The 27,463-nt window shown below is 39.1% G+C and overlaps 1 protein-coding gene across 4 annotated transcripts in view; it reads left to right on the top strand.

Moving 5' to 3' along the window:
* SDCCAG8 (SHH signaling and ciliogenesis regulator SDCCAG8) overlaps positions 1-27,463 on the top strand; it is a 245,311-nt gene that overhangs the window by 58,443 nt on the left and 159,405 nt on the right. For all 4 annotated transcript variants that reach the window (XM_054501145.2, XM_054501156.2, XM_063667996.1 and 1 more), the window contains exons 9-11: positions 3,006-3,144; positions 17,115-17,267; positions 27,251-27,385. In XM_054501145.2, coding sequence (XP_054357120.1) covers positions 3,006-3,144; positions 17,115-17,267; positions 27,251-27,385 — 427 coding nt within the window. The remainder of the gene's footprint in view (positions 1-3,005; positions 3,145-17,114; positions 17,268-27,250; positions 27,386-27,463) is intronic.

Raw genomic sequence — 27,463 nt, 5'->3', positions numbered from 1 at the left:
CCATTGTGAGAGCCTCATTCAGGTGTGGCTCTGGGCTGGCCCTGTGGACTGCGGGACCTAGAGCAGGACTGTAGCTAACTGGGCAGTTACCCTGGGTGGCTGGAATCGGCTGTTTCTGAAAGGCAGATTATATAAGTAGCACTGTTAGTCCCAGGGGATAAGTGGGCTAAAAAGTGAAAGCTCAGACAAGATGAAGCCAGATGGACACAGGAATAGAGTAGGAAGCAAGGCCTTGTGTTGAGGAGAGGGGACTGCCAGCCCAGGGCTCTTTCTAAAAAAATTATTTGTGGGGTTGCTTGCTGCTATTTGTTATGTGGACTGGCTGAGTCAAAACCAAACCAAACCAAAACCAAGATTTAGTAACACCTGAGTGAATGAGTAGATAATCCTAAATGCCAAAATGATTACCTACCTGCAAGCTTCCCAGGTGGGCTCAAAGCTACCTTGAAGCATGCGTTGCATTTGCCTTACAGAAAGGTGGAGTGTGTCAGCCCAGTGGTTACATGGAGTTTGAGTGTAATCGTTTTGTGGTCTCACTGTTGAATGATGGGCTTAACAAGATATCTGTATATTGGAGTTTTATATTTGATAATTTCTGTGGTTCCATAGTGTAAATTTGGGGAGTTAATATTCTGAAACACTTTTGAACCAGAACAACTGAACTCTAGTTTCTAATTCAAAATAGGTAATGTTTGCAGCTTGGACCATGAATGTTAGAACTGAGAGGGAGCTCTACTTCACCTCTTTTGACACTGTCCTATAGCAGACTGTTTATTCATTTATTTGTTTTCTTGTTGTTTATTCTGTTGAGCATCTACTGTGTGACAAACACTACTCTTGACAAGAGGATATTCTGAAAAGAGATAAAGTCTATTAAACATAAGTTTCCCATAAGCAGCAAGTTTGTTAGATTTTTATCCTGTTGTGGATCTGTATGTTTGCATACTTATAAACACTGAGCTTTTTTGATCATTCTTTTTTGAGATGGAGTCTTGCTCTGTCACCTAGGCTAGAGTGCAGTGGCACGATCTCAGCTCACAGCAACTTCCACCTCCCAGGTTCAAGCAATTCTTGTGCCTCAGCCTCCCAAGTAGCTGGGACTACAGGTGCGCACTACCACACCCAGCTAATTTTTGTATTTTTAATAGAGACAGAGTTTCAGCATGTTGGTCAGGCTGGTCTGGAACTCCTGACCTCAAGTGATCCGCCCACCTTGGCCTCCCAAAGTGCTGGAATTACAGGCGTGAGCCACTGCGCCTGGCCTTTGTTGTTCATTCTTTTTCTGTGGAACTTTGGCTTTGGTGATTGCATGGTATCAGGAACAGATGAGAATCTCATTGAATAGTTAACTTTTGCTCTTCATTAAGTCTTAGTGATTTAAGAAAGGTGACTGTAAGATGCCTATATTGACTTGCTGTCCTTAAAGAGTGAATTTTTCTTTTCTTTTGGAATCATAGATCCTAAATGGATTGCATATCCTTGATAAAGCTAGACCTCTTTTACATTATAGAACTTTTATGGAAATGCAAATAGACATATATATTCAATTTTGCTGGTGTTTATTTTTTTACTTAACTAGGATAATTTAATCTTGCCTTGATTCTTCCACTTTGTTACATAGTAATTGTGTTTGATTATATTCGATTAAAACAATTTACTTCTTTTTTCATTTCCTTGGAAGAAAAATTATTTTTATCAATTTAAAACAAATCAGGAAATTCTAAAGTGAAGATCACTCTGCTTTCATGAATTTTACATTTGCAGCAACTTATTCTTTTTTAAACAAAAAGAGCTTTTATGAAACTGCTAATAATTGTAACTTTGTTCAGTATTACGTTTCTTCAAATGTGGCTGCTTTCCAAATACCACAAATAGTTTATTTTACCTTTAAGAGATGTTTTAAATTGAATCATTGGTTAATTCTGAAAGTAATTCAAGCAGAGTTTATAATCCTCTAAACTATGACTCTTTAAAACTTGCTAATTTAAAAAAAAAATCATAGTTGGCCCTTTTCTCATAGTTTAGAACTTGGCAATGAAAAGGAAACTGCAAGCATTTACTTCAACTGAATTTGAAACCGTGGTTTAGTCTTCAACTCTTTAACAAAACAGGGAATACCATATGTAACAGTCCAACATACATTTTTTGCTTGTTGTGTCTTGAAAGTTTCCTGCCTCACTTTCTCTTTGTCTACTGGATATTTTTATTCAGTTGATAAATTGCAAATATCCTAGAATATTTTATATGGGACTTATTTAATCTATGAGATTGTATCCTTGCTGTTTTACATGCCAGAGCATTTTGGCATTTGGTTCACTTCTACTCCCAATAAACAGCTTAGGATAGAGTACTTCTGAGAATTGCTGAAGAGGGGTGGGTCTTGGCAATGATCAAACCCAGTGGGATAAGATTGTGTTAAATTGTGAATGTTATATGCATAGCCAGGAGATTTGAGGAGTTCAACAGTACTAATCATGGAACAACAACAAGTGTTCATAAGTAACTGAAAGAATGTAATTGAAAGAGAAGCGCAAAAAAGAGGATAGTGGAGAAAGATAAAAAGGAAAGGACATATATTTGTTCAAGTAAATGAGAATCTGCTGCACGGACAAAGCCTCAGTCCTTCCTTAAAATGTTGACTGCTACCTTGATTTACAATTCGTACCTTCCCTATTTTGCTGCATTTTTCCTTTTCAGCACCTCCCCCAATTTTTAAAAAACTAATTTGCTCTTCTCTGGGCTTTCCCTGCAGCCCTCTCCACAACAGATGATTGTCCCACACAGATGCAGTCCTGCCACAAAGGCTCTTAGCCTTTCTGGCTGCTCTGCCTGCCGCTCGCCAAGTGAGGACAGAGGGTCTTTCTCTGGGGTGTGCTTTATTTAATATGTGCTCAGCCGGCCTACCCTGGCTCTTCTAATACATATTAATACTTTCTTCTCCCTGACTTATGAGGACATGATCGTTTGATCATTTCTTGTTTTGAATGTTCTTTTTGTGCTGACAGAGAAAGAGATGACTTGATGTCTGCACTAGTTTCTGTAAGGAGCAGCTTGGCAGATACGCAGCAAAGAGAAGCAAGTGCTTATGAACAGGTGAAACAAGTTTTGCAGATATCTGAGGAAGCCAATTTTGAAAAAACCAAGGCAAGTCTAATAAGATGCAAATAAAAGTGTCTTTCTTTTTTTTTTCTTTTTTCTTCTGAGTATTTATTTGGTTATTCTTCTATAACTAAACTCTGTTTTTCAAACACACAAAGTGAATTATCAATCTGTTAATGTTGACTTTTCTGAATTAAACAAATTTGCTATTTGGAGAATTCTTACTCCTCTGCAAATACTGTTGTTGTATCACTGTTCAGAGAATGTAGTACAGTATAATACTTTGAGAGACGTATATGCTTAATCTTTTGATTTGCTGATAATTTGCAATGCTGCAAAAATCTTAACACCCAGGCATTAGTTTGTGTATGTTCGTATATGACTAAAGACAATGTTTTTCCTCAATAATTGGGAAGTTTTGAGAAAATCCAAATATACCAAAGACAATAATATATACATATTTAGTAGCATTTTTTTTTTTTTTGAGACAGGTTCTTGCCCTGTTGCCCAGGCTGGAGTGCAATGGCACGATTGCGGCTCACAGCAACCTCTTCCTCCTGGGTTCAAGTGATTCTCCTGCCTCAGCCTCCCAAGTAGCTGGGATTACAGGCACGGGCCATCATGCCCAGCTAATTTTTGTATTTTTAGCAGAGATGGGGTTTCACCATGTTAGCCAGGCTGGTCTCGAACTCATGACCTCAGGTGATCTGCCCACCTCGTCCTCCCAAAGTGCTGAGATTACAGACGTGAGCCACCGCGCCCGGTCTTAGTAGCATCTTTGAGTCTGGACTTACTGTAAGATAACTCAAACATACTTAATGAGAATAACAGTTTATACTTAGTGATCAGACGGTGTTATAGGCACTTTGAAGAACAGGAGGTTACTGTTGATTCATTACTGTATTTGGGGACCACACCATAATCCGTTAAAGTTGCATGTATTTTCCCTAGACACTCTAGCATACAATTCAAGTTCTTAATGGCCACATGTAGCAAATATTGGACAGTGCAGATATAGAGCATTTTCATTATCATGAAAAGTTTTGTTGGATAGCACTGGTCTAAACCATATACAAATCTCAGTGTTTTATTAAAATATTAGGGCTACATTACTGGGTATATACCCAGAGGAATATAAATCATTCTGCTGCAAAGACACATGCACGTGAATGGTCATTGCAGCACCCTTCACAATAGCAAACGTAAATGATGGAATTGATGGAATCAACCTAAATGTTCATCACTGACAGATTGTTTAAAGAAAATATGGAACACAGACACCATGGAATAGTATGCAGCCATAAAAAGAGTGAGATCAGATCTTTTGCAGGAACGTGCATGGAGCCGGAGACAATTATCCTTAGCAAACTAACGCAGGAACAGAAAGCCAGATACTACATATTCTTACTTATAAGTGGGAGCTAAATGATAAGAACTTACGAGCACAAAGTAGGAAACCACAGACAGTGGCATCTCCTTGAGGATATAGGGTGGGAGGAGGGAGAGGAGCGGAAGAGATCACTATTGGGTACTGGGCTTAATACCTGGATGATAAAATAATCTGTATAACAAAACCCCATGACATGAGTTTGCCTATGTAACAAACCTTCACATGTACCCCCGAACCTAAAATAAAAGTTAAAAAAAAATTAGGGCTATTCAATTCTGCATTAAGCCTCTTGTCAGCCATTGCTATGTCCATTTGTCTTTATCCAGTTCATCCATAACTCTTCCCATTTGACCCTCCTGCTTTCTGAAACTTAGGTTCAGTTATGACCAAACTCCCCAACATACTGTTTCTTCAAACTCTCCTGTTTCTTCATTTGTTGTGAGCTCTAGCTGTCCCTCGATACCATGACTTTCAAAACCTTCAGTGACGGCCCTTGTGTCAGTCAAGTCGTCTTATGTGGGTGTGATGGAGGAAACCCCAGTTACTTCACTCCTGACTGCCATTTCCAGGGCTTTGTTTTGGCACTTACTCTCAGGTCCTATTCCTCTTTGAAATTAAGCTACCACTCTGTGTTAATCTGTTTTGCATTGCTATAAAGAAAGAGCAGAGACCAGTAATTTATAAAGAGAAGTAAGTGGTTTATTTTGGCTTATGTTGTGCAGGCTGCATATGAAGCATGGTGCCAACATATGCTTCTGGTAAGGCCTCAGGAAGCTTTCTCTCTGACAGCAGGCAGAGGGGAGCAAGCCTCACAAGGGAGCAGGACTGAGCGAGGAGGAGAGGGGCCAGGCTCTTTCTAACAATCAGACCTCAGGATAACTAATAGGGCACCAAGCCATTCATGAGGGATCCACCACCATGACCCAAACACCTCCCACCAGGCCCCACCTCCAACACTGGAAGTCACATTTCAACATGAGAGATTTGGAGAGGACAGATATCCAAACCATATCACACTCCTCTTTGAAATCAGTGTTGTCTCTCTTCTCCCTAATCAATAAAATCTCTCAATTGAGAAGGCGCTTTTTGACCCTTTCTATTTTATTTTATTTTTATTTTTATTATCCTTTTTTTTGAGATGGAGTTTCATTCTTGTTGCCCAGGCTGGAGTGCAATGGCGCAATCTCAGCTCACTGTAACCTCAGCTTCCTGGAATCAAGTGATTCTCCCACCTCAGCCTCCCAAGTAGCTGGGATTACAGGCATGCGCCACCATGCCTGGCTAATTTTGTTTTTTTAGTAGAGACAAGGTTTCACCATGTTGGCCAGGCTGGTCTCGAACTCCTGAGCTCAGATGATGCACACATCTCGGCCTCCCAAAGTGCTGGGACTACAGGCGTGAGCCACTGCACCTGGCCCCTTTTTGAAAGTTTTAACATCTGACCCTTTCCCCTTCATTCTATCTCTTTCTTCATCCTTCAATGTTTGAATTTCCATGTTGTTGATACACAAAACACTAATACTCTTCAGCTTCCTTAACTCTACTATATCCCCTACTTCTACGCTAACCTCCCACATGAACTGAAGTGCCCCTAAGATCTCAAACTCTGAAACCACACTCTCTGACTAGGGCCTTTTCTCTTCTTTCCTCCCTATCAAAGTTAAATCTACTCCATGTCTTCATTTTCGCCTCTAGTTCTTCAGCATTCTTTCGTTTTATCTCTCATTTTATCTGTTGTGTCCAGGCTGGTCTTCTTTTCTTCCCATTTAAATATAAATTTTACCATCTCAAATTGAACTCACATATTCACTCTCCCAAATCTGCTACGCCTTCTGTATCCTCTTACTGGATGGCACTTTTATCCACTAACATGCTCTGATCAGAAAACTGTATTTCACCCTGTCCTTCACCCCTAACTTTTAGCCAGTCACTAAGTACAGATCTGAGTTTCTAACGTTTTCTTGAATTCTTTCCCTCATTAACACTTTTCTTATGGAAGCTAAGTAATCTCTGGATGTATCTATTACACTTCTTCCTAGCTTGCCTCCCTCCTTCGTTCCACTCCCTACACTGCAGCCGGAAGCCATCTTTCTTAAAGACACATTTGATCATGTGACTCTGATTTAAAATCCTTCGGTGAATTTTCACTGCCTTCAAGACAGTCTCCACATTCTTTCCCATGCCCGTGGTCTGTCATAATGTGGCTGCCTTTTGTCCTCCAAGGCTGCTGCTGCTTTCCTCCTCTCGCAGCCTGTCTCCCAGTACACTCAGCTATCATCAAAGGCAGGAGGGTTTAGGGGGTGAACATGGGCCTACTAGAGTTAGCCAGACCTAGATTCAACTTCTGGCCCCACCATTCACTGGCTGTGTGACCTCGGACAAGTTACTTTAACTTCTCTGTGTCCCAGTTTTTCCTCATGTGTAAAATGCAGAAATATGTGACTCCTAGGATTGTGAATGAGTACTGCATTTTAAAATGTATATTGGTTATCTTATACAAACCCAGGCAGGCACAAAATATTTTCTCAATAAATAGCAGTGGTGTTGATAACCCTGCTGATTATCCCATCCTCTCTCCAGCCTCTGAGTCTTTGTATGTGCCATGTGCATTCTTCTCTGCTCCAGTGCCTGTATATTACTCTAGCCTTACTTGTCTTAGCCTACATGGTACTCCCTCTAGGAAACCTCTGATCTCCCCTGTCTAGATTTGATGTACCCATTATATGCCTTTATAGCAGGGTTTTTCAACCTTGGCGCTATTGACATTTCGGGCTATGTAACTCTTTGTTTTGGATGCTGTTCTGCACATTGTAGGATGTTTAGAAGCATTCCTGGCCCCTACCTACTCAATGCCAGTAGCTTACCCTCCTCCCCCAAGTTGTGACAACCAAAGATGTCTCCAGACATTGTCAAATGTCCTCTGGAGGGCAAATTCACCCCCATTTGAGAACCACTACTTATATAGCATTTATCAAATGTATTATTATTGCTTGTTTGTCTGTATCCTTCATTAAACTTCAAAAAAAAATTTCAGCTTTTATTTTCGATACAGGGGTACATGTGTAGGATTGTTACATGGTAGACCCAGGTATTGAGCATAGTGCCCAGTAGGTACTTTTCCAGCTCATGCCCCCGCTCTCCTCCCACAAGTTGTCTGCAGTGTCTGTTGCTCCCATGCTTATGTCCATGTGTACACAACGTTTAGCTCCCATTTATAAATGAGAGTATATGGTGTTTGGTTTTCTGTTACTGCATTAACTTGCTTAGGATTATGGCTTCCAGCTCCATCTATGTTGCTGCAAAGCACATGGTTTCATTCTTTTTTATGGATGTATACATTCCCTGGTGTATATGTACCACATTTTCTTTATCTAATCTGCCATTGATGGGCACCTAGGTTGATTCCATGTCTTTTTTTTTTATTTTTTATTTTTTTGAGACGGAATCTTGTTCTGTTGCCCAAGCTGGAGTGCAGTGGTGTGATCTTGGTTCACTGTAACCTCTGCCTCCAGATTCAAGCGAGTCTTCTGTCTCAGCCTCCCAAGTAGCTCGGATTATAGGTGTGCACCATTACGCCTGGCTAATTTTTGTATTTTTAGTAAAGACAGAATTTTGCCATGTTGGCCAGGCTGGTATTGAACTCCTGACCTCAAGTGATCCACCCGCCTCGGCCTCCCAAAGTGCCGGGATTACTGGCGTGAGCCACCATACCCGGCCTCCATGTCTTTGCTATTGTGAATAATGCAGTGATGAACATTTGAGTGGATGTATCTTTTTGGTATAATGATATATATCCCTTTGGGTATATACCCAGGAATGGGATTGCTGTGTTGAATGGTAGCCCTATATTAAGTTCTTTGAGAAATCTCTGTTAAACTTTAAAATTGTCACCAAGCCAAGGGCTTGCTTCCCTATGCACATAGAAGCCAATGCTATGGCACTGGCTTTTAAGAAAATACAAGGCTTTGTTGCAAGTTGACTGGCAAGGAGGCAAGAGGCCACACTCCAATCTCTCTCCTTACCCTGTGGCAAGGTCAGGAAGATTGGTCTCGGAGGCATTTCGAAGTAGCCCCAGGTGATACCAGTGCAGCCAGTCTGCCAGGGTGCTGGTATTCACAATGAGGAGGTTAAACATCTCATGTACCCCACAAATATATGCATCTACTATGTACTCAACAAAAATTAAAAATAAAGTAAAAACAATTAGGAGGTTAAAGCTTTTTCCCAGTGCACATGCCTGGACTACATGACTTGCAATTTTGGCTTAGTGCTATCTGTAACAACTTAAACAATGGTTAATCAGTCTGCGCTAGTCCCTTGGTGACAAAATCTGTGGCATTACGGAATTTCTCCATCCTGATCACTGTTAAATCCATAGCATCTGGCATAGATCTCAGCACATAATAAATAGGTACTCAGTAAATATCCACTGAGGAAGGAAATTGCAACTCAGTTCTCACTAGCACTCTATAATTCCTTTATTCTTATCTTTCCAGCTTACCTACTTTGCCAGCAAAAGTACCCAGTGAAAATTAGGCCCAATCACACTTTTTTTTTTTTTTTTTTTTTTTTTTTTTGAAGGCTAGTTTGAGCCTCCCAAGCATTGCTGAAGGAAGTCATTTAACAAAGCCACTTAATAGCCAGGCACAGTGGCTCATGCCTGTAATCCCAGCCCTTTGGGAGGCTGAGGCAGGCGGATCACGAGATCAAGAGATCGAGACCATCCTGGCCAACATGGTGAAACCCCGTCTCTACTAAAAATACAAAAATTAGCTGGGTGTGGTGGCGCACGCCTGTAGTCCCAGCTACTCGGGAGGCTGAGGCAGGAGAATCGCTTGAACCCGGGAGGTGGAGGTTGCAGTGAGCTGAGATCATGTCACTGCACTCCAGCCTGGCAACAGAGTGAGACTCCATCTTAAAAAAAAACATCCACTTAATGAGTTCCACTGAAGAGTAATACTAGTCACCTTCAGTGGTTGTAGGTACTGTTGAACAATTCCTTTCTCTGCAGTTGAAGACCTTATATACTCTAGCCAGGAACTCCACTTTCCTCACTTTTCCAACTCCACTGCTGGCACCTCACTTTCATCGGATGACCTACTTCTCACTTTACTAAGATTAGGACCAACTGACAAGAGCCTCCTCGGCATCTTCTCATCCCTCGAATGTCTCCTCTCCTCATGTCTCTTTTCTTTTCTGGCCCTCTTATTTCCCAAGATGAACATCTTTCTCCCAGTTTTTGATGTCTCCCACTTCTATGTCATCACATTTTTCTTGCATCCTTTATCCTTTTCTCTCCACTGTTTTTCCCCCTCATCCTTCCCATAGCCTTTGTTTAAGTAAACAAAAAGCAGCTTTGCTGTGATCATCTTTCACTTTGTTTATTACCATCCATTCCTCATCTCACTGGCAGACATCTCACAACAGTTGTCCACCCTGGTAGCTTTCCTTTCACTTCTGAGCACATCGTAGCCAGGCTTTGAACAAACTGTAGCCTGATTTCTTGTTACTGAAGTGCTCGCTTAATGATCACTGGTCACTTCCTGATTACCAAACCCAGTGACCTCATCTCAATCCTCATTGGACTTAAACTCTATAGATTTGGAACCCTGTTAACTATCCTATCATAACATACCATCTCTTTCCCTTGATTTAGCTGATATATTACTCTCATGGGTCCACATTGTACCATTCTTGTCTACTCTTAAGTCTCTTTTAACTTGTTTCTTGTTTTCCACAAGTCTTAAGTGTGGACGTTCCTCAGAGTTAGTTCGCAGCCCTCCTCCCATGTTGCCTTGACTTCCTGGGATTCATTTCTCCTCACGTGGCCAAATATTACCAGTGAATACGCCGACATTATGCCTTTAGCTTTAACTGCTCTTCTGAGCCCCAGCCCTACATGTTTTGCTGCTACTAGATCTTTTTTTATGGATGATACACTGCTGGCGTCTGAAACTTTACACAACCAAACCGTTCATTGGCTCCACCTTCCCATTTACCACTCCTTTTCTTTCTACCATTTTCTCTATGATCGTCTTCAAACAAAGGCATCACCATCTTGACCACAGTCCTGGCTTGCGTTCTTTAAAACATCTCGGTTCTTCCCTATGCTTGCTCTTGACATTCCATCAGTTCCCAAGCTCGCTCGCTCTCTCTCTTCAGAGTCAAATTTCTATTTAACTATGCCTATCTTTTCATTCTTATACCACTGCCCTGGTTCAAGTCTTCACATCTTCACATGCTTTTTTTTTTTTTTTTTTTTTTTCAGAGACAGGGCCTCACTCTGTCATCCAGGCTCGGTGGTGCGGTCATATCTCACTACAGCCTTGCACTCCTGAGCTTAACTGATTCTCCCTCCTTGGCCCCCCAAAGTGCTGGGATTACAGGTGTGAGCCACCGTGTCCGGTGGTATACTTCACGTATTCTTATACCGAGTATGCAGACAATTACAATAGCTTTCTAATTGGTTTCCCTCAAATTTCATCTAATTCCAGCATACTTTTCACAGTGCTCTCATAACATTTATAATTCCTAAGTTATAAATCTCCCTGTTTAGGTAGCTCCCCTCTTGCAGTAGAATAAAAGACAAATCTGGCCCCATTCTAACTTTGCTAGTCTTCTCTTTCACTCTGCTCTTTCATATCACCTTCACTGTTTCCAGAACATGACTTACAGTTGGCCATTTTCATTGATTTGCTCATGCTATATTTTTCTGCCTTGTAATAATCTATGAAATATCTATTCAATCTATGAGGTTCAACTCAAGTGGCAGTCTTCCTGAAGTTTTCCCTAGCCCCTTCTTGTTTGAATTAACTTCTTTTTCCTCTGTATTCCTATTGATGTGGTGTATAATTTTGGTAGTTGTTTACACAGTTTTCTCCACCAGAAGACCTTGAAATCAGGTCTGTGACATCTATCATTGTATTTCACACATGACCATTTACGTCTTAATTAACAATAAATGTTTGTTCAGTGGAAGACAATTATTATTAATGTGAAATTTGTAATTAATTTTTTTAAAAAAATTGATAACTGAGAGCAAGCAACACTTGTCCATTAGGAATCTATAGCATTTTCAGTAAATTAGTAATAATGAATGCAAGGACAAAATGTATTGCAAGTCTAGTAATTTTTATCTAGAAGGTATGTTAAAACACATTAGAATTTTTGCTTTCTAAGCACATTAAAAAGCCAGATGGTATACATATTTTAATTTAAAACCCAACTACTTATATTACGGAGCGATGAAATGGTTACTTTGTTTAGTTCCTTGACGTTTGTTGCCATCTAGTGTGGCATTTGGGTATCACACGCTAAGTAGAAGGAATTACATATTTACATTCTTTGTGGCAGTGAAAATGCCTGAGGATTTTATAAGAAAATAAATATATAACTTGAGAAGTATATAATGCCATGCAAAGATTCTTGTGTGGCACTACCTTGGATAAACTCCCTACTCTCACCACTTTCTAGGTCTCTGATTTGGGCAAGTTACTGAATGTCTCAAAGTACCAGTTTCTTCAATTGAGTGATAAGAACCAATTAAAATGTATTGAGAGGGTTAAATAATCCATATATGCCACTTAGCAAAGTATCTGGCGCATAGTAGGTGCTCAATAAATATTTTTGTTTGAAAATGGAAGTTATTTCAATTGGTGATAATTTTAAAAGAGGAAAAAAATTCACCTGGGACTAAATGGTGAGAAAAAGTAGAGGCTTTTGCAGTCACACCTTGATAAAGCTACGAGACACCTTGATAAAGCTATGCAAAGCAGATGAAAAGGTTAACCAGGCCTTAGGCCTGCCTGCTTGTGTTGGAAGGGAAATTGTTGAGAGGTATGTGGAAAGGCCTGAAGGCAAGGGCTGTGGCATGAAGTTACCGTAAGCATATCTGTAATGACATAACCCTCTAAGGAAAAAAAAATTTCTTTTTTACTCATAACAACTTGAACAAAGTACGTATTTCAAATTTGCTAAGACCTATCCTGCCATATACATACCTTTGTGGGTAAGTGGTGTGAACTTTTAAAAAAAGTTAATTATTGTGTATACATAATAATTGTACATATTTGTGGGTTACATGTGATATTCTGAAGATTAGTTTTTAAAATAGCAACCTGGTAGGTTGAACAAATATTTACAAAGACTTTTTCCCCCTTTTCAAATATCCAAATTATTCTGTTTCTTGGATTACAGGGAGTCAGAAAGGCAGGAATTAGAAACCTGGATTAAAAATAAAGTCAGAAAAGCATTGAGTATTTGGTTATAGTCACAAGTATAGAAAATAATGCTTCTTGATTTGCACGTTATCTGTCACAAAAGAAAAGTATAAATATCTTGAAAAATGGTACATAGGAATAGATTGGTAAATTTCTGGTTAGCAAGGGTTTATAAATTAAAATCAATAGTTTGCATTATTCATAAGTTAGATGCTTGAAATGTGTTAATCTTTTTAATTTTGTGGGCTTTATTATTACATAAAAATAAAAATGTTTATAAGCTTTAAAGTTCATGTTCATAGGTGTGAGCTGTGTATTTTTCATAAGATCTTAATTCCTTAGTTATGAATTATTCTGTCACAAAGATTTCTTGAAAACTAACCCTAGCAGTTGGGAAGTACTTTTATATTATCTACAATAGGTTTCCTGTTTTAAAATTTTAGCTGACTAGATATAAATTTTGTTTTCGAAAATATTTTGACTGCCTAAGATAGTAGTGCCTACCCTTTGGCTTAATAAAACCAGGACTGGGAATATCAAGTCCAATAAACTGTGTTTGAAAAAAAGTGTTAATATGTCAACACAGAATGACCACAGCTAAAGAAATTCTCAGAGAAGAAAAGGTACCTTCAGGAATGAGTCTGCTGGGTGGGGGGAATGTATAATTCCCCAACTTCCCAAGACCTACAGCCATTTCCACCAAGGAAAGGGCTGTGTTCAGGGAAAGGGAGAGAAGCCAGGACTTGGGAACTACTGAGAGAAATAACAGCCGCAGGCCCCAAATTAACTTTGTCACCTGTAAAGATCTATCATTTAATGGTAATTGCCTGTTTATAGCATTCAGTTACTATAAAATTATAATTTATAATTTTATATAAATTAAAACTATAATCATTTGATGGTAGTTGACTGTTTACTGACCTAGCCTTTGAGAAGTCGGTTATTATGTCTTTACTGAGTGGTTATAGGGGTACTCAATCAATAGGGATTCTGGAAAATAGGAGAAGAAACTCTAGAATTAAGAGAAAGCTTTAATGGAGATAGTGTATAAATAATTGTTTACTAGACCCAAATCTTTTAGTATGTGCGGTCCAGTGTGAGAGAGTTATCTTTAGAAAGAATAAATCATTTTTCTGATTCCAAGTGTTAGTACGCTTTTCTATTTTCTTCATTGTGACCGGACATATATGTTAAAATCAAAGCAAATAAAAGTAAAAGCTATTTTTGTTTGTTTGTTTGTTTTTGAGATGGAGTCTTGCTCTGTCGCCCAGGCTGTGGCATGATCTCAGCTCACTGCCATCTCTGCCTCCCGGGTTCACGCCATTCTCCTGCCTCAGCCTCCTGAGTAGCTGGGACTACAGGTGCCCGCCGCCACGCCTGGCTAATTTTTTGTATTTTTAATAGAGACAGAGTTTCACCGTGTTAGCCAGAATGGTCTCGATCTCCTAACCTCATGATCCGCCTGCCTCAACCTCCCAAAGTGCTGGGATTAAAGATGTGAGCCACTGTGCCCGGCCTTAGAAGCTATTTGATAATATGGAATCGTTGGTTACATGCTAAGAGACATTAGTAACCAGTTTTTTGTTTGTTTGTTTGTTTGTTTGTTTTGTGTGTTTTTTGGGGACGCAGTCACACTCTGTTGCCCAGGCTGGAGTGCAGTGGCACAATCTCGGCTCACTGCAACCTCCGCCTCCTGGGTTTAAGCGATTCTCCTGCCTCAGCCTCCCTTGTAGCTGGGATTACAGGCATGCACCACCACGCTCAGCTAATTTTCATGTTTCAGTAGGACGGGGTTTCACCATGTTGGCCAGGCTGGTCTCAACCTCCTGACCTCAAGCAATCCACCCGCCTCAGCCTTCCAAAGTGCTGGGATTACAGGCGTGAGCCATCGCACCCAGCCAATAACCAGTTTTTAACCTAATATTTTTATTCAGTGTTTTGTTGCTCATTACTGATCATCAACCATTGGTGGTGGCCAGTCCTAATAGAGAGAAGACCATCCACAAAACCAAGGCCTCAGCAGTGGCTTTGTTTACATGATTTTACAGCTTCTCACTTTGTGCTTTTCACTGTATCATCCTATCTTGGCATTACACCTCTTATCCTGCCAGGATTATTTACTGTTGCTTGTTCCTTAGTTGATTATTTGAATTGATTCTGTAGGTGCCTTTCATGGTAGCCTGGTTTTAGATCTTCAGTCTCTTCCCCTGTTCCTATACTTAATGATGATGACTCCTGAGTTTTTGTTCAATTGAAAACTTTCTGATTGGATATATTGGTTTATATTAAGTAAGCATTTTGTGTATTCATGCCAGTAGTATTCATTATATCAGGGAGAGTTATGAACATTTACTAGATTCATGTGAAATACTTTTCACAAGAGCAATTACATTTTGAATCACAAAAGTAACTCATTCCTATTTCAAGCTCCAAGGGCTTAAATTATAGAAAAAGTATGCCTTTTCATTTATTTTAATATCTAATTTAAAATTTCCTTTTCCAGGCATTCTCAGCTGGAATTTGGACTTGGGACTACCTCCCTAGAAGAATCATTTTTTACTCATTGTATTTGTTTATTAGTTAATCTGAGACAATTGAATTTTACCTTTATATTTTATGCCTGGGAGCATAGAAACTTTTCAAAAGAGACCAAAAGAAATTGGAGTTTAATGTTTTCCAGATGAAGAGAGGAAAATTCACATATCCTAGATATTTATTGTCTGTATTTATTATAGCTTTCACCAGAGGGAAGCATAACTATGCATAAAACTTACAGTGCTTACTGAGGCCATTTCCATCTCCATTAAAGTCAAATGTGACTATGAAATTTATAATCACACAGCATGTAAGTCATATGAGACCTGGGGTTCTTTCTACCATTTCAGGAGAAAAGAGAGGTTGTGTGAGGTGGATATTGTACATAAGGGCCACTGGAATAAGACTATAAGATACTATAGTACCTTACTTTTATTAGGATTTTTAAAAATTGGGATTTTACTATGCAATCTATGTATGTAACTAAATTACATTTGTACCCCATACATTTATACAAAAAAAGTCCTCCCCAAATTGGGATTTTTGAAGTCATATTTTATTATTGGGTGTTATAAATAAAGATATTGTAAAAGTGGCCAAAATGAAGTTAGAGAGTTTTTATTTCTGGAAATGCAGAGTGGGAAATTTACAGTAAAGAATAATAATGAACTTTACCAGAAATGGAAGATCCTTATAAAACTAAGTAGTGAATACTGTCTTGAGTCTTTCCATTTAACTTACGATTATTACATAATTTTTACTTCAGTTGCATGTTTAAGGAGAGTGAGCTAAATTTTCTCTTAGTTATATTTAAAGAAACTTGATTATTATATAGTATTAAACAAAAGATGCCTGTGTGTAATGATATATTCAACATTTCATTTTAGTATTTTGATCTATCATTTGAAGTATTCCAATAATTTTTATCCATGAGCAAATAAGAAATCAGTTAAATTGGATACTTACGTATTTCGTGTAGTATCAACATGATATATAATTGAAATATTAGAGGACTTGGATACTTACGTATTTCGTGTAGTATAAAGATGATATATAATTGAAAATATTAGAGGACTTGGATACTTACGTATTTCGTGTAGTATAAAGATGATATATAATTGAAAATATTAGAGGACTTGGATACTTAGGTATTTCGTGTAGTATAAACATGATATATAACTGAAAATGTTAGAGGACTTGGATACTTACGTATTTTGTGTAGTATAAAGATGATATATGATTGAAAATGTTAGAGGACTTGGATGCTTACGTATTTCGTGTAGTATAAAGATGATATATAATTGAAAATATTAGAGGACTTGGATACTTACGTATTTCGTGTAGTATAAAGATGATATATGATTGAAAATATTAGAGGGCTTGGATACTTACGTATTTCGTGTAGTATAAAGATGATATATAATTGAAAATATTAGAGGACTTGGATACTTACGTATTTCGTGTAGTATAAAGATGATATATGATTGAAAATGTTAGAGGACTTGGATACTTACATATTTCATGTAGTATAAAGATGATATATAATTGAAAATATTAGAGGACTTGGTGTTTCTGGTTCCCTGTTTTAAAATTCTGACTCATCTGTAGCCCTCCTCAAGGTTCATCACCTGAATTTTGTCATTGATTAATTAATATGGCTTTAATCATGAAAATTGAAATATGTCAATAAATGTAACATTTGGATACTCTTTTAGGTCAATAAGTGGTATTGATAAACAATAAAAAATTATTCTAATGGGCTTTATAGTGAGTTTTAACTATTTTAAATATACTTAAAGCTTAATTATCTCATTTTCCCCATATTTTTTCCCAATTCTAAACTCCTCTTTCAATCTGTTCTATCCTGGCAGGCTTTAATCCAGTGTGACCAGTTGAGGAAGGAGCTGGAGAGGCAGGCAGAGCGACTTGAAAAAGAACTTGCATCTCAGCAAGAGAAAAGGGCCATTGAGAAAGACATGATGAAAAAGGAAATAACGAAAGAAAGGGAGTACATGGGGTCAAAGGTACTTAAGGACTCTGCTGTTATCCACATTGCAGAAGAAAGGTTTTTTATGATGCCATTGATGATTCCATAGGCTGGAGTTCTTGAATGAACTTTAAATTTTAAAATCGTTATTATATAAGTAGTTAAATTTCCTATAATTTAGAATTCATAAAAATGTTTTATCTTTTCATATATTTCTCAATAGTTTATGCTGATCTTTTCAAATAAAATAATCAGTTACATTCCATACAATGAAATTACAAAATTTACTTTAAATCCTGCCATTCTGTTGGATTCCCTCTCTCATGTTTCCCAGAGGCGTGCTATGATACCCAGATTTATTTCAACCTTGGCTAAATCAAGGAGGGATGACTTCCCTGCATTATCTCCTACCCCTAAATTAAATATGCAGAAGATGAAACACTTGTAAAGAACTGAGTAACCAAGAAAAAGTGATTATGCACTCTGTATGAAATCAGTTCTGACAAATTACATGATGAATAATGACGGTAACCAGATGAAGGGAGAGATTTAAGGCAAAAGGAACAGATAACATGAAATGTTTTCAAACACTTCACAAACTAGAATAGAGTTTGAAAAAGAGTTCACAAACTAGAATACAGAGTTGAGTGGGACCTAGCTTTAAAATTGCTAACTAGACTCGAGCAAGTTGTGGTCCATCAAGTAACCAAAACAACTGTGTTACATGTTTGTTTTTAAAAGTGGACTCAGAGCTTGTACTCTAAATGTTATGTTGTTATCAGATTCCAATGTGTGATAATTAACTCATTCAATAAATATATACTGAGTATGTGCTGTGTGCAAAGCAATGTGGAGCCCTAAGGATATGTAAAGAGAAAAATCACAACTTCTGCCCTGTGAGTTTTAAGTCTTAATAAGAGTAAACTCAGGCATTTCCTGTAAATGTCCTTGTCTTCTTATCCATTTTTAAAAATTGTGTCTGTCAAAACCCTACTACCTACCTTCTCTGCCCTGGATTGGTGATCTTAGCTGGTAAAAATCACACAGCCTTGCAGATGACACGGCTGTAGACTCCAGGTCTTCGGTGTCCACGGTCCTTTCAGTGCTTTCCAGCAGTCCTCTTATGCCTTCCTCTCTCTTCTTCATTCCACACTCAACAGATATTAACCAGAGGGGCTGGGAATGTTGTAGTCACAGGAACGATGCAGTTTCCTCATGAAGCTTACAAACTCGTAGGAGAAGTAGACATTACACAAATATTTTCATAAGTGAGTTTTCGATCATCATTGTGATAAAGCCATAAGGTTCGGTTTAGGATATCGTGGGAATGTGTAACAGGAATCTGACCTCGTCTAGGCAGTCACGAAAGACTTTCCTGAGAAAGAGATGTTGAAAATGAGACCTGAAAGCATTGATGAGTGGTCGGGTGAAGAGGGGAAGAGGGTTTCAGGCCCAGGAAAATAACACACCCAAGACTCTGGACCTGGAAAGCATCGCACTTTCTAGGAATTTGGAGAAGGCCCTGATGGCTGGAGCATAGAGAGAGAGGAGCAGAGTAGTGGGAATGAGTTTGGAGAATTATGTTGGGATGGAATCATGAATGGCTTTAAAATGCATATGAAGGATTTTCAATTTTGTCCAAAAAGGGATGGAAAGCCATTGAATGGCTTTGAATTTGTCAGTTTCACGATGCCATTTATATTTGAGAAAAATCATTTTGTCAGTGGATTGGAAGGAGAAACAGAATAGATGCCTGGAGATCAGCTGGAGATGATTATGGTAGTCCAGGTCTGGAGGTGACTATCACAGTCCAGGTCTGGAGGTGATTTTCGCAGTCCAGGTCTGGAGGTGGTTATCGCGGTCCAGGTCTGCAGGTGATTATCGCAGTCCAGGTCTGGAGGTGATTTTCTCGGTCCAGGTCTGGAGGTGATTATCGTGGTCCTGGTCTGGAGGTGATTATCGTGGTCCTGGTCTGGATGTGATTATCGTAGTCCAGGTGGGAAGTGATGGTATCTTAAATGCATTTCTTTAAAGACTGTTTCAAATCACTTGTTCTTCTCAGATTCTCTATAATACCACTTTTCCTCTTGTTCTCAGCAGAGAGCCTTACTTACCTAACAAAGAAAATTGAAGCCGTTGGGTGATGACTGCCTCAACTATTTATCTTGCCCATGCCTTAAAATAAATTTTCACCTGTATTCCAACCCAGTCTGAATGGGAAAGGCGTCTTCCTAATCCTTTCCGCTTCCCATGGACCTCGTCTCCTTTCACCCCCTCAAGGAGCTCATTCCGTTTGTTTGCTCCACTCTTCTGAATCAATCTTTCCTTCACTACAGTCTCTTCCTTATCCTCAGGAAAATACTTTCAGATGTCTCTTACTGTTGAAAGAAACAATCTTTCCTGTAATCTGTGGTTCTTAATTTTTGGTACGCAAGAAGTTCTAAAAATCTGATTGTCCAAACAGTACCCCACACCCATTACATCAAAATGTCTGAGAGGAGCATCCAGGTGTCAGTGTGTTTGAAACTCACCTAGGTGATTCCAACGTGCAGCCAAGGTTGGAAACCACTTCAGAAATTCCATCTCCCTCTTTGACTCTTTCTTTTAATAGTCGAGTTTCTTGAAAGATTTGTCCATACATGTTGTCTTTATTTTGTCACCTCTCACTTACTCTTCAGCCCACTGCATTTCAACTTCCATGCTACAGCCAATGAAATTACCATTGCTATGTTCACTGAAGATCTGTTTATACTATATTTACTGATTTTTTTTCAGTCTTATTCTCCTTAGAGGATTCTCTTTCCTTTTATGATTTCTTTGAATTCATATTCTTGATTTGGGAGAATGATGATGTGTGCTTTTTACATTACTCTGAGTTTAAAGTGCCTTTGAGGCAATAAAGGAGACACATCCAGAAAGCAGCTTGATAGGAGGTTCTGGAGTTTAGCAGGGAGCTAAAGATTTAGGTGTCTTTAGCAGTACTATAGCTTGAATTCCATGTATATATAGCCTTAGGACCTAAAGCTTCAAGACTAAAGCTATTTGATTTCTAGATCCTTAACTGTATACTGAGCTCCCAAACCAGCTTTACTTTCCACCTTCCCTATCCCAGTGGACCTACTATTTATCCAGTTATCCAGCACAGAAATCTTGTCACCCTTTTCTCCCCCGTCTTTCTCACCCCACACATCTCATCATCACCAGGCTCTAAGACTTAAGTCCCTGAGCATTTACATTGCCCTGTCTCTCTATCCTACTGCTAACCATATCTCATCCTTGGATGGTTCCTATAGCCCCTGTGGTGTCCTTGCCTCCAGTCTCACCTCCTTCCTATCTGTTCTCCAAACTGCAGCTGGGATGATCTTTCTCAACATGTCAGTCTCTTGCTTTAAAAATCCTTTCACGTCTACCTGCAACCTTGGATAAAATTTAGGATCCCTTATCATAGCATGAAGACTCTACCATATTGTTCCTCTCTTTGGCTCTCCGGTGTTATGTTCCTTCGTTTTTCTTCTTTGCACCCTCACCACACTGACCTACTTGTGCTTCCCCAAGCATGCACATATGCCTCTCTTCCATACTGTTTTTTCCAGTGCAGGATATTGCATGTGCTTTGCTCCCTGGCTAGAGGAGTCTTCCTCTGCCCTCTTTAACTGATTCTTCAGAGTTGTTTGTTTGTTTGTTTGTTTGTATTTGAGACAGGGTCTCACTCTGTCACCCAGGCTGGAGCTCAGTGGGGTGTTCACAGCTCACTTAGCCTCGACCTCTCGAGCTCAGGTAATCCTTCCACCTCAGCTTCCCAGGTAGCTGGGACTACATAGGTGTGCCACCATGCCCGGCTAATTGTTTGTGTTTTTTATAGAGACAGGTTTTTGCCATGTTGCCCAGGCTGATCTCGAACTCCTGGGGTCAAGCAATGCACCCTCCTTGGCCACTCAATGTGCTAGGATTACAGGCATGAGCCACTGCACCTGGCCCGGAATTTTTCTTGGTACCACGTCCTCTCAGCGCCTCCCATAACTGAATTGGGATTGTCTCCTGTGGGCTTCCATAACTCAATTCATTACAAATTCATGTTGAATAGCTTGCCTCCCCTAGTTCAGTGAGTCCCTTGCATGTAACATCCTCAATGCCTGGCACATTCCTCTCATATAAAATATGCTCAGTATATATTAGATGAATGAAGGAATGAATTACAAGGAAAAGAAAAAAGTCCCTATGCCATTGGGAAGTTATGGCTAAAATGCTGAGAGTTCAGAGCATCGGAACTGATTGTCTGCAAGAGATCGTGGAAGGCTTTGGGGAAAAGATGGCGTTTTAATTGAGCTTCCAAGAATAGATGCGGTTTAGAAATGCAGGGTATGGGGGAAGGAACGCCACTTGTAACCAATATGAATAAGACATGGAAGGGAGATGAAGTTGCGAATTCAGTGTTGTGTGAGAGAGAATGGTATCAATAGCAAACACCAGCTATTGTTCACACCTAGGAAATTTGTATTTTTTGGTTGTTTGCTGGAAACCATTTGCCTTGCTGAGTTCTACTGTATAGAAGTATGTTGATGAGAATTCCTGATAAGAAAGGAAAAACAAAGGCTGATGTGTGCCTGGCAGTGTTCCAGGTGCCTTCATATGTAACAGAACCTCTCTCTTTTACTGACAGTTGTTTCATGAATAAAGGTGGTGACAGAAATGCAGCACATTTTTTATGTATCATTTGTTTATTTATTTATTTTTAACTTTTAGATTCGAGGGAGTACATGTGCAGGTTTTTACTTGGGTGTATTGCATGATGCTGAGGTTTGCATTACAAATTATCTTGTCACCCCCTACATAAGCATAGTACCCAGTAGTTAGTTTTTCAATCCCTACCCCACTCCCTCCCTCTCCTCTCTAGTCATCCCCAGTTTCTGTTGTTGCTATCTTTCTATCCGTGAGTAGCTAATGCTTAGCTCCCACTTGTAAGTGAGAACATGCAGTATTTGATTTTCTGTTCCTGCGTTAATTCACTTAGGACTGCGGCCTTCAGTTGCATCCATGTTCCTGCCAAAGACCTGATTCCATTCTTTTTTATGGCTGCATGGTATTCAGTGGTGTATATGTACCACATTTTCTTTATCCAGTCCATTCTTGATGGGCACCTAGGTTGATTCCATGTCTTTGCTATTGTGAATGGTGCTGCAATGAACTTGTGAGTACATGTGTCTTTTTGGTAAGACAATTTGTTTTCTTTTGAATATATACCCAGTGATGGGATTGCTGGTAGAATGGTAGTTCTAAGTTATTTGAGAAATTTCCAAACTGCTTTCCACTGTGGCTGAACTAATGTACATTCCACCAACAGAGCAGAAGTGTCCTTTTCTCTGCATGGTCTGTTGTTTTTTGACTTTTGAATAACAGCCATTCTGACTGGTGTGAAATGGGATCTCATTGTGATTTTGATTTGCATTTCTATGATGATTAGTGTTTCAGTCTGTTCTCACACTGCTATAAAGAAATACCTGAAACTGGGTGGTTTATAAAGAAAAGAGGTTTAATTGGCTCTTGGTTCTGCAGGCTGAACGGGAAGAATGGCTGGGGAGGCCTCAGGAAACTTTCAGTCGTGGTGGAAGGGAAGCAGGCATGTCTTCTGTGGTTGGAGCAGGAGGAAGAGAGAGCAGGGGGAGGCGCTACACCCTTTTAAACAGCCAGATCTTGTAAGAACTCACTATCATGAGAACAGCGAGGGGGAAACCGCCCCAACGATCCAATCACCTCCCACCAGGCCCCCCTCCAACATCGGGGATTACAGTGTGATGTGATATTTGGGCGGGGGCAGAAGTCCAAACCATATCATTGCTGAGTGATCTTGAGCACTTTTTCATGTTCGTTGGCCATTTGTATGTCTTCTTTTGAGAAGTGTCTGTTCATGTCTTTTGTTCATTTTTTAATGGGGTTCTTTTCTGCTTGTTCAATTGTTTACTTTCTTTATAGATTCTGGATATTAGGCCTTTGTCTGATACATAATTTGCAAGTACTTTCTCCCATTCTGTAGGTTATCTGTTTACTCTGTTGATAGTTTCTTTTGCTGTGCAGAAGCTCTTTAGTGTAATTAGGTCCCACTTGTCAATTTGTGGGTTTTGTTGCAATTGTTTTTGAGAACTTAGTCATAAGTTCTTTCCCAAGGCCCATATAGGAAACACCCAGAATGGTGTTTCCTAGGTTTTCAGCTAGGATTTTTATAGTTTGATATCTTACATTTAAATCTTCAATTCATCTAGGGTTAATTTTTGTATATGGTAAAGGGTAAGAGCCCAGTTTCATTCTTCTGCATATGGCTAGCCAGCTATCCCAGCACCATTTATTGAATAGGGAATCCTTTCCCCGTTGCACATTTTTGTCAAGTTTGTCAAAGATCAGATGACTGTATGTGTGTGGCTTTATTTCTGGGTCTCTATTCAATACCATACATTTCTGAGCTAGAGTCATTGAAGTTGATTTTGTCCCTAGTAAGCCCTGGCTGACATTTGATCTCAAGATCCTGCTCTAAATAAAGATGTATGAATAAAGAGCTCACAGTGGTCCTAGCACTGAGGTCCCAGCTCTCACCAGGAAATGGCAGAAAGTGGTTTTGGAGTAAAAGGATTTAGAGTTGAATCCAGCTTGACCTTTCTGTGACCTTGAACAATTCACTTAACCTCTCAGTTTCAGAGGAGTAAATAAAATTAATAATACATCAAGAATTGATAGGATTAAGTGAGATAATGTTTAGAAAATATCTAATATAATGTCTGACTTACCGTGGGCATTTAATAAATTTTAGCTTGTGGCTGTTGTTTTAGAGAAAGAGAGAAGGAGCCTTATTGGACAGATTTCTTGGCCCTTCCTGTTAGTAAAAGCAGACAGACTTTTATATAAAGCCCAGCTTTACCTTTTACTTATTAGTTTGAATGAACTTGAGCAAGTTACTTAGTTTTCTGAATCTCATTTCTTCAAATGAAAATTAAGTCTATATAATTCCTTCTCTAGGGGATTTAATTATTTATTTATTAGAGACAGGGTCTCACTGTCACATAGGCTGGAGTGCAGTGGTGTGATCATAGCTCATCATATCCTCAAGCTACTTGGCTCAAGCAATCCCCCTGCCTCAGCCTCCTAAGTAGCTAGGACTACAGGCATGTGCCAACTTGCCTGGCTAATTAAAAAAAAAAAAAAACTGTAGAATTGGGGTCTCATTATGTCGCCCAGGCTGGTCTTGAACTCCTGGCAGTCCTCCTGCCTCAGCCTCCAAAAGCAGTAGAATTCCAAGCATGAGCCACAGCACCCGGCCTTTCTAAGGGGATTTAAAGAGAGAATGCATATCACACTGCCTGGCACCAGAACATAATGACTGACCAATTAATCATAACATTGTAAGTGCTAGGTAGTTAAAGTTAGTGCTAGAACAAGAATCTCTGCTTTCCTAACAGTAGGAATACTTGTGAAATGTATAGATTTTCTTTCTTTCTATGTTTTTTTTTTAATTCCTCCCTTACTTTTCTTTTTTTTAAAAAAAATTCCATTTGTGTGGGAAGCTGTAGGAGAACAGATGCCTTCTACCTAGACAGGTTTGAATCATTCCCCATCAACAGTACTTGCTGTGAGTTTGTGTGTTATCTTCAATAATGGTCCTTGGTTGCACTGAGCACTCAGCTTTGTTAGTTCATTCAGTCATTGATCATTTATTTATTGAGCACCCCCTGAGGTCCACACGTTTTCTCAATTGCTTTCCTTGACAGTATCCATTGTTAAAATCCTTAATTCTTGTATCTCTTGCATAGGGAGTACAGCTTCATACCAGGTTCAATACACTAGGGACTGCTCTGCAGAAATTTCTATCAGCCTCTCCCAACCTGGGTGTCCTTGCCTCTTCCTTACCCCTGTCAAAGTTTAAAGGACTTACCTGATGTCAGCGTCCTGGACATCCAGCAGTGTTGCAGCTGTGTCTGTGTTACTTCTGGCTCTGCAACAGATGTGGATGGAGAAGCTCCTGCCGTGTAATGTTGACTTCCAGATGGTGGGCGTGGGGAAAAAGAAGGTGTGACAACAGGAGGGGAGACCTCAGAAAGTGGGCGACAGGAGGTAGCAGACAGGTAGTGGGCAAAGGAAGGAAATGATGGGTGGCAGAGGGAGGAATCCTAAGGAAGGCGAGAGATTTGTGACATGCCTTAGAAGAGAAATGGACTAGAATTTATAATTAGCAAAATAAGTGTCAGTATATTTACTTCAAAAACCATACAATGTTAAGATGTTTACCATCAGTTATGTATGTCCACATAAATAAGCAAAATATGATTTTTAGTAGCTGATAAAGTTTGTTGCTGTCATATGGTTCCAGAAGAGCTATAATTACACATTCATAATATATATGCTCATGAACTCGAAATTTTAAATTAAGAAATGAAATTGATATTTTTGATTTGTTATATTTAACTTCTTTTCAACCTTAGGTTTATATTGTAATGTGCCCAAGAATATTTTTTAGTTTGTTATCAGTAAAGCTAATTGTATGTGAAAATTAGATTTGTAGACAATCCTTTGATGATAGGGACGTGTAAACAACCATAAGTCAAATATAAAATTCTCTACTACCTTCAGAAAAGTTAATTAATATATCTGCCTAAATTATTTTCATAGGGTCAACTTTAACTAGTTCTGTAGTTCAAAGGCAGACACCTTTCTTCGTTTTATTGATGTCAGGGCCTTAATTTACTAAAACTTTGGTTCAAAGTTGATTTTTATCATAGAATTTTAGTAATTGATTTCAGTTATAAAACTGAATTCACACCCATGTCAGCATACAATGGTAAATTTCAAGCATCATTATTTAAAATGTGTCACCAGTTCTTGTTTTAACAGATAAAAATTGATAGGTATTCCTATATGTTTTGCTGCTTCTACATTTTAAAAACTGCCAGTACAGTAAGATATTAAGAGCCTAGAAGAGTGACTTCCTGGAAAAGAACAAAACATAATTGGAAACCAAAAACTATAAAGGATAAATCTAAGCTCTAGAAAGCATTTCTAATCTTGAGAAGAAAAGCTGAGAACCTAATATCCATAGAGTCCATTGGAAAGCCGTTTATTCTAATTATTTATTCATTCATCAAATATTTGGTACCTCTTGAGGAACTTCTACTCTAATGAGGAAACAGGCAACTAAAAATAGTGGGATGAGTACTGTGGTCGAGGTACACAGAGGTGGTGGTGTGATGGAGGTATATATACTGAGATTGTAGGAGCACATGCCATAGTGATATTCAAAATATTAATCTCTACAGTGTAGGAAATAGTGAGAGTAGACACAGGCTACAAACAACAGTCATGACTGTCCCAGTGCACACTAGCTGAATATCAGCCCTGAGCGTGGGAAGGGTCACCTATTTGTGGTGGGAACTAGAGTCAAGGAGCACTTCCTAGAGGAGAGGAGATAATGGCTGAGCTGAAGCCTATAGGAGAAATGAGGGAGAACTAGATAATAGGGGCAGCTGGAGTTGTGCCAGCAAAGGGCACTGCACAGAGCCTCTTCTTTGCTGGTTTGTGGGAAGGGGAGTGGGAGCCATAGCAGAGCAGTTGCTCTCTCTAAAGAACTTCCTCCCTGACTCTCCCCATCAGTCCTTTCATACCTTCCATATGGAAGAAGGGTTTAAGAGTTGTATGCTCCTGTATCTCCTTGGAATTTATTTATGGCACTCTGTTTCATAACTTAATTGGGTGTTTGATAACTGTCACTTTAGGGTTTCAACTAAAACCTTGATTTTATCATCTTGTTATACATTTTTCAAAATGAGGTTAGAGATCAGGGGACTGAGTAGAAGAGAAGTACATATTTCAGTTCACTGGGCATAGGCGAACAGACGAAGGAGAAAAATGAACATACCCAATCCACAGAGAAATGGCTCACAGAGCCCAGTGACTATGCTGAGATGCTACTAATTCAAGAAAGTTTTAGTATTTGATTTGTCAAATGACATTATTGTTTAGGACTTATATTTTCCCTTACAGATGTTGATCTTGTCTCAGAATATTGCCCAACTGGAGGCCCAGGTGGAAAAGGTTACAAAGGAAAAGATTTCAGCTATTAATCAACTAGAGGAAATTCAAAGCCAGCTTGCTTCTCGGGAAATGGATGTCACAAAGGTACAGAAAGAGATTTTAGTGTAATCGTTACTTAAGGAAATATTTTATTTGAAAAATGTTTTCCTAATGTACAAAACT

The sequence above is a fragment of the Pongo pygmaeus genome, chromosome 1 (assembly GCF_028885625.2).
Source record: "Pongo pygmaeus isolate AG05252 chromosome 1, NHGRI_mPonPyg2-v2.0_pri, whole genome shotgun sequence".
NCBI lineage: Eukaryota > Metazoa > Chordata > Mammalia > Primates > Hominidae > Pongo > Pongo pygmaeus.
This window is presented reverse-complemented; position numbering and strand designations above follow the sequence as displayed.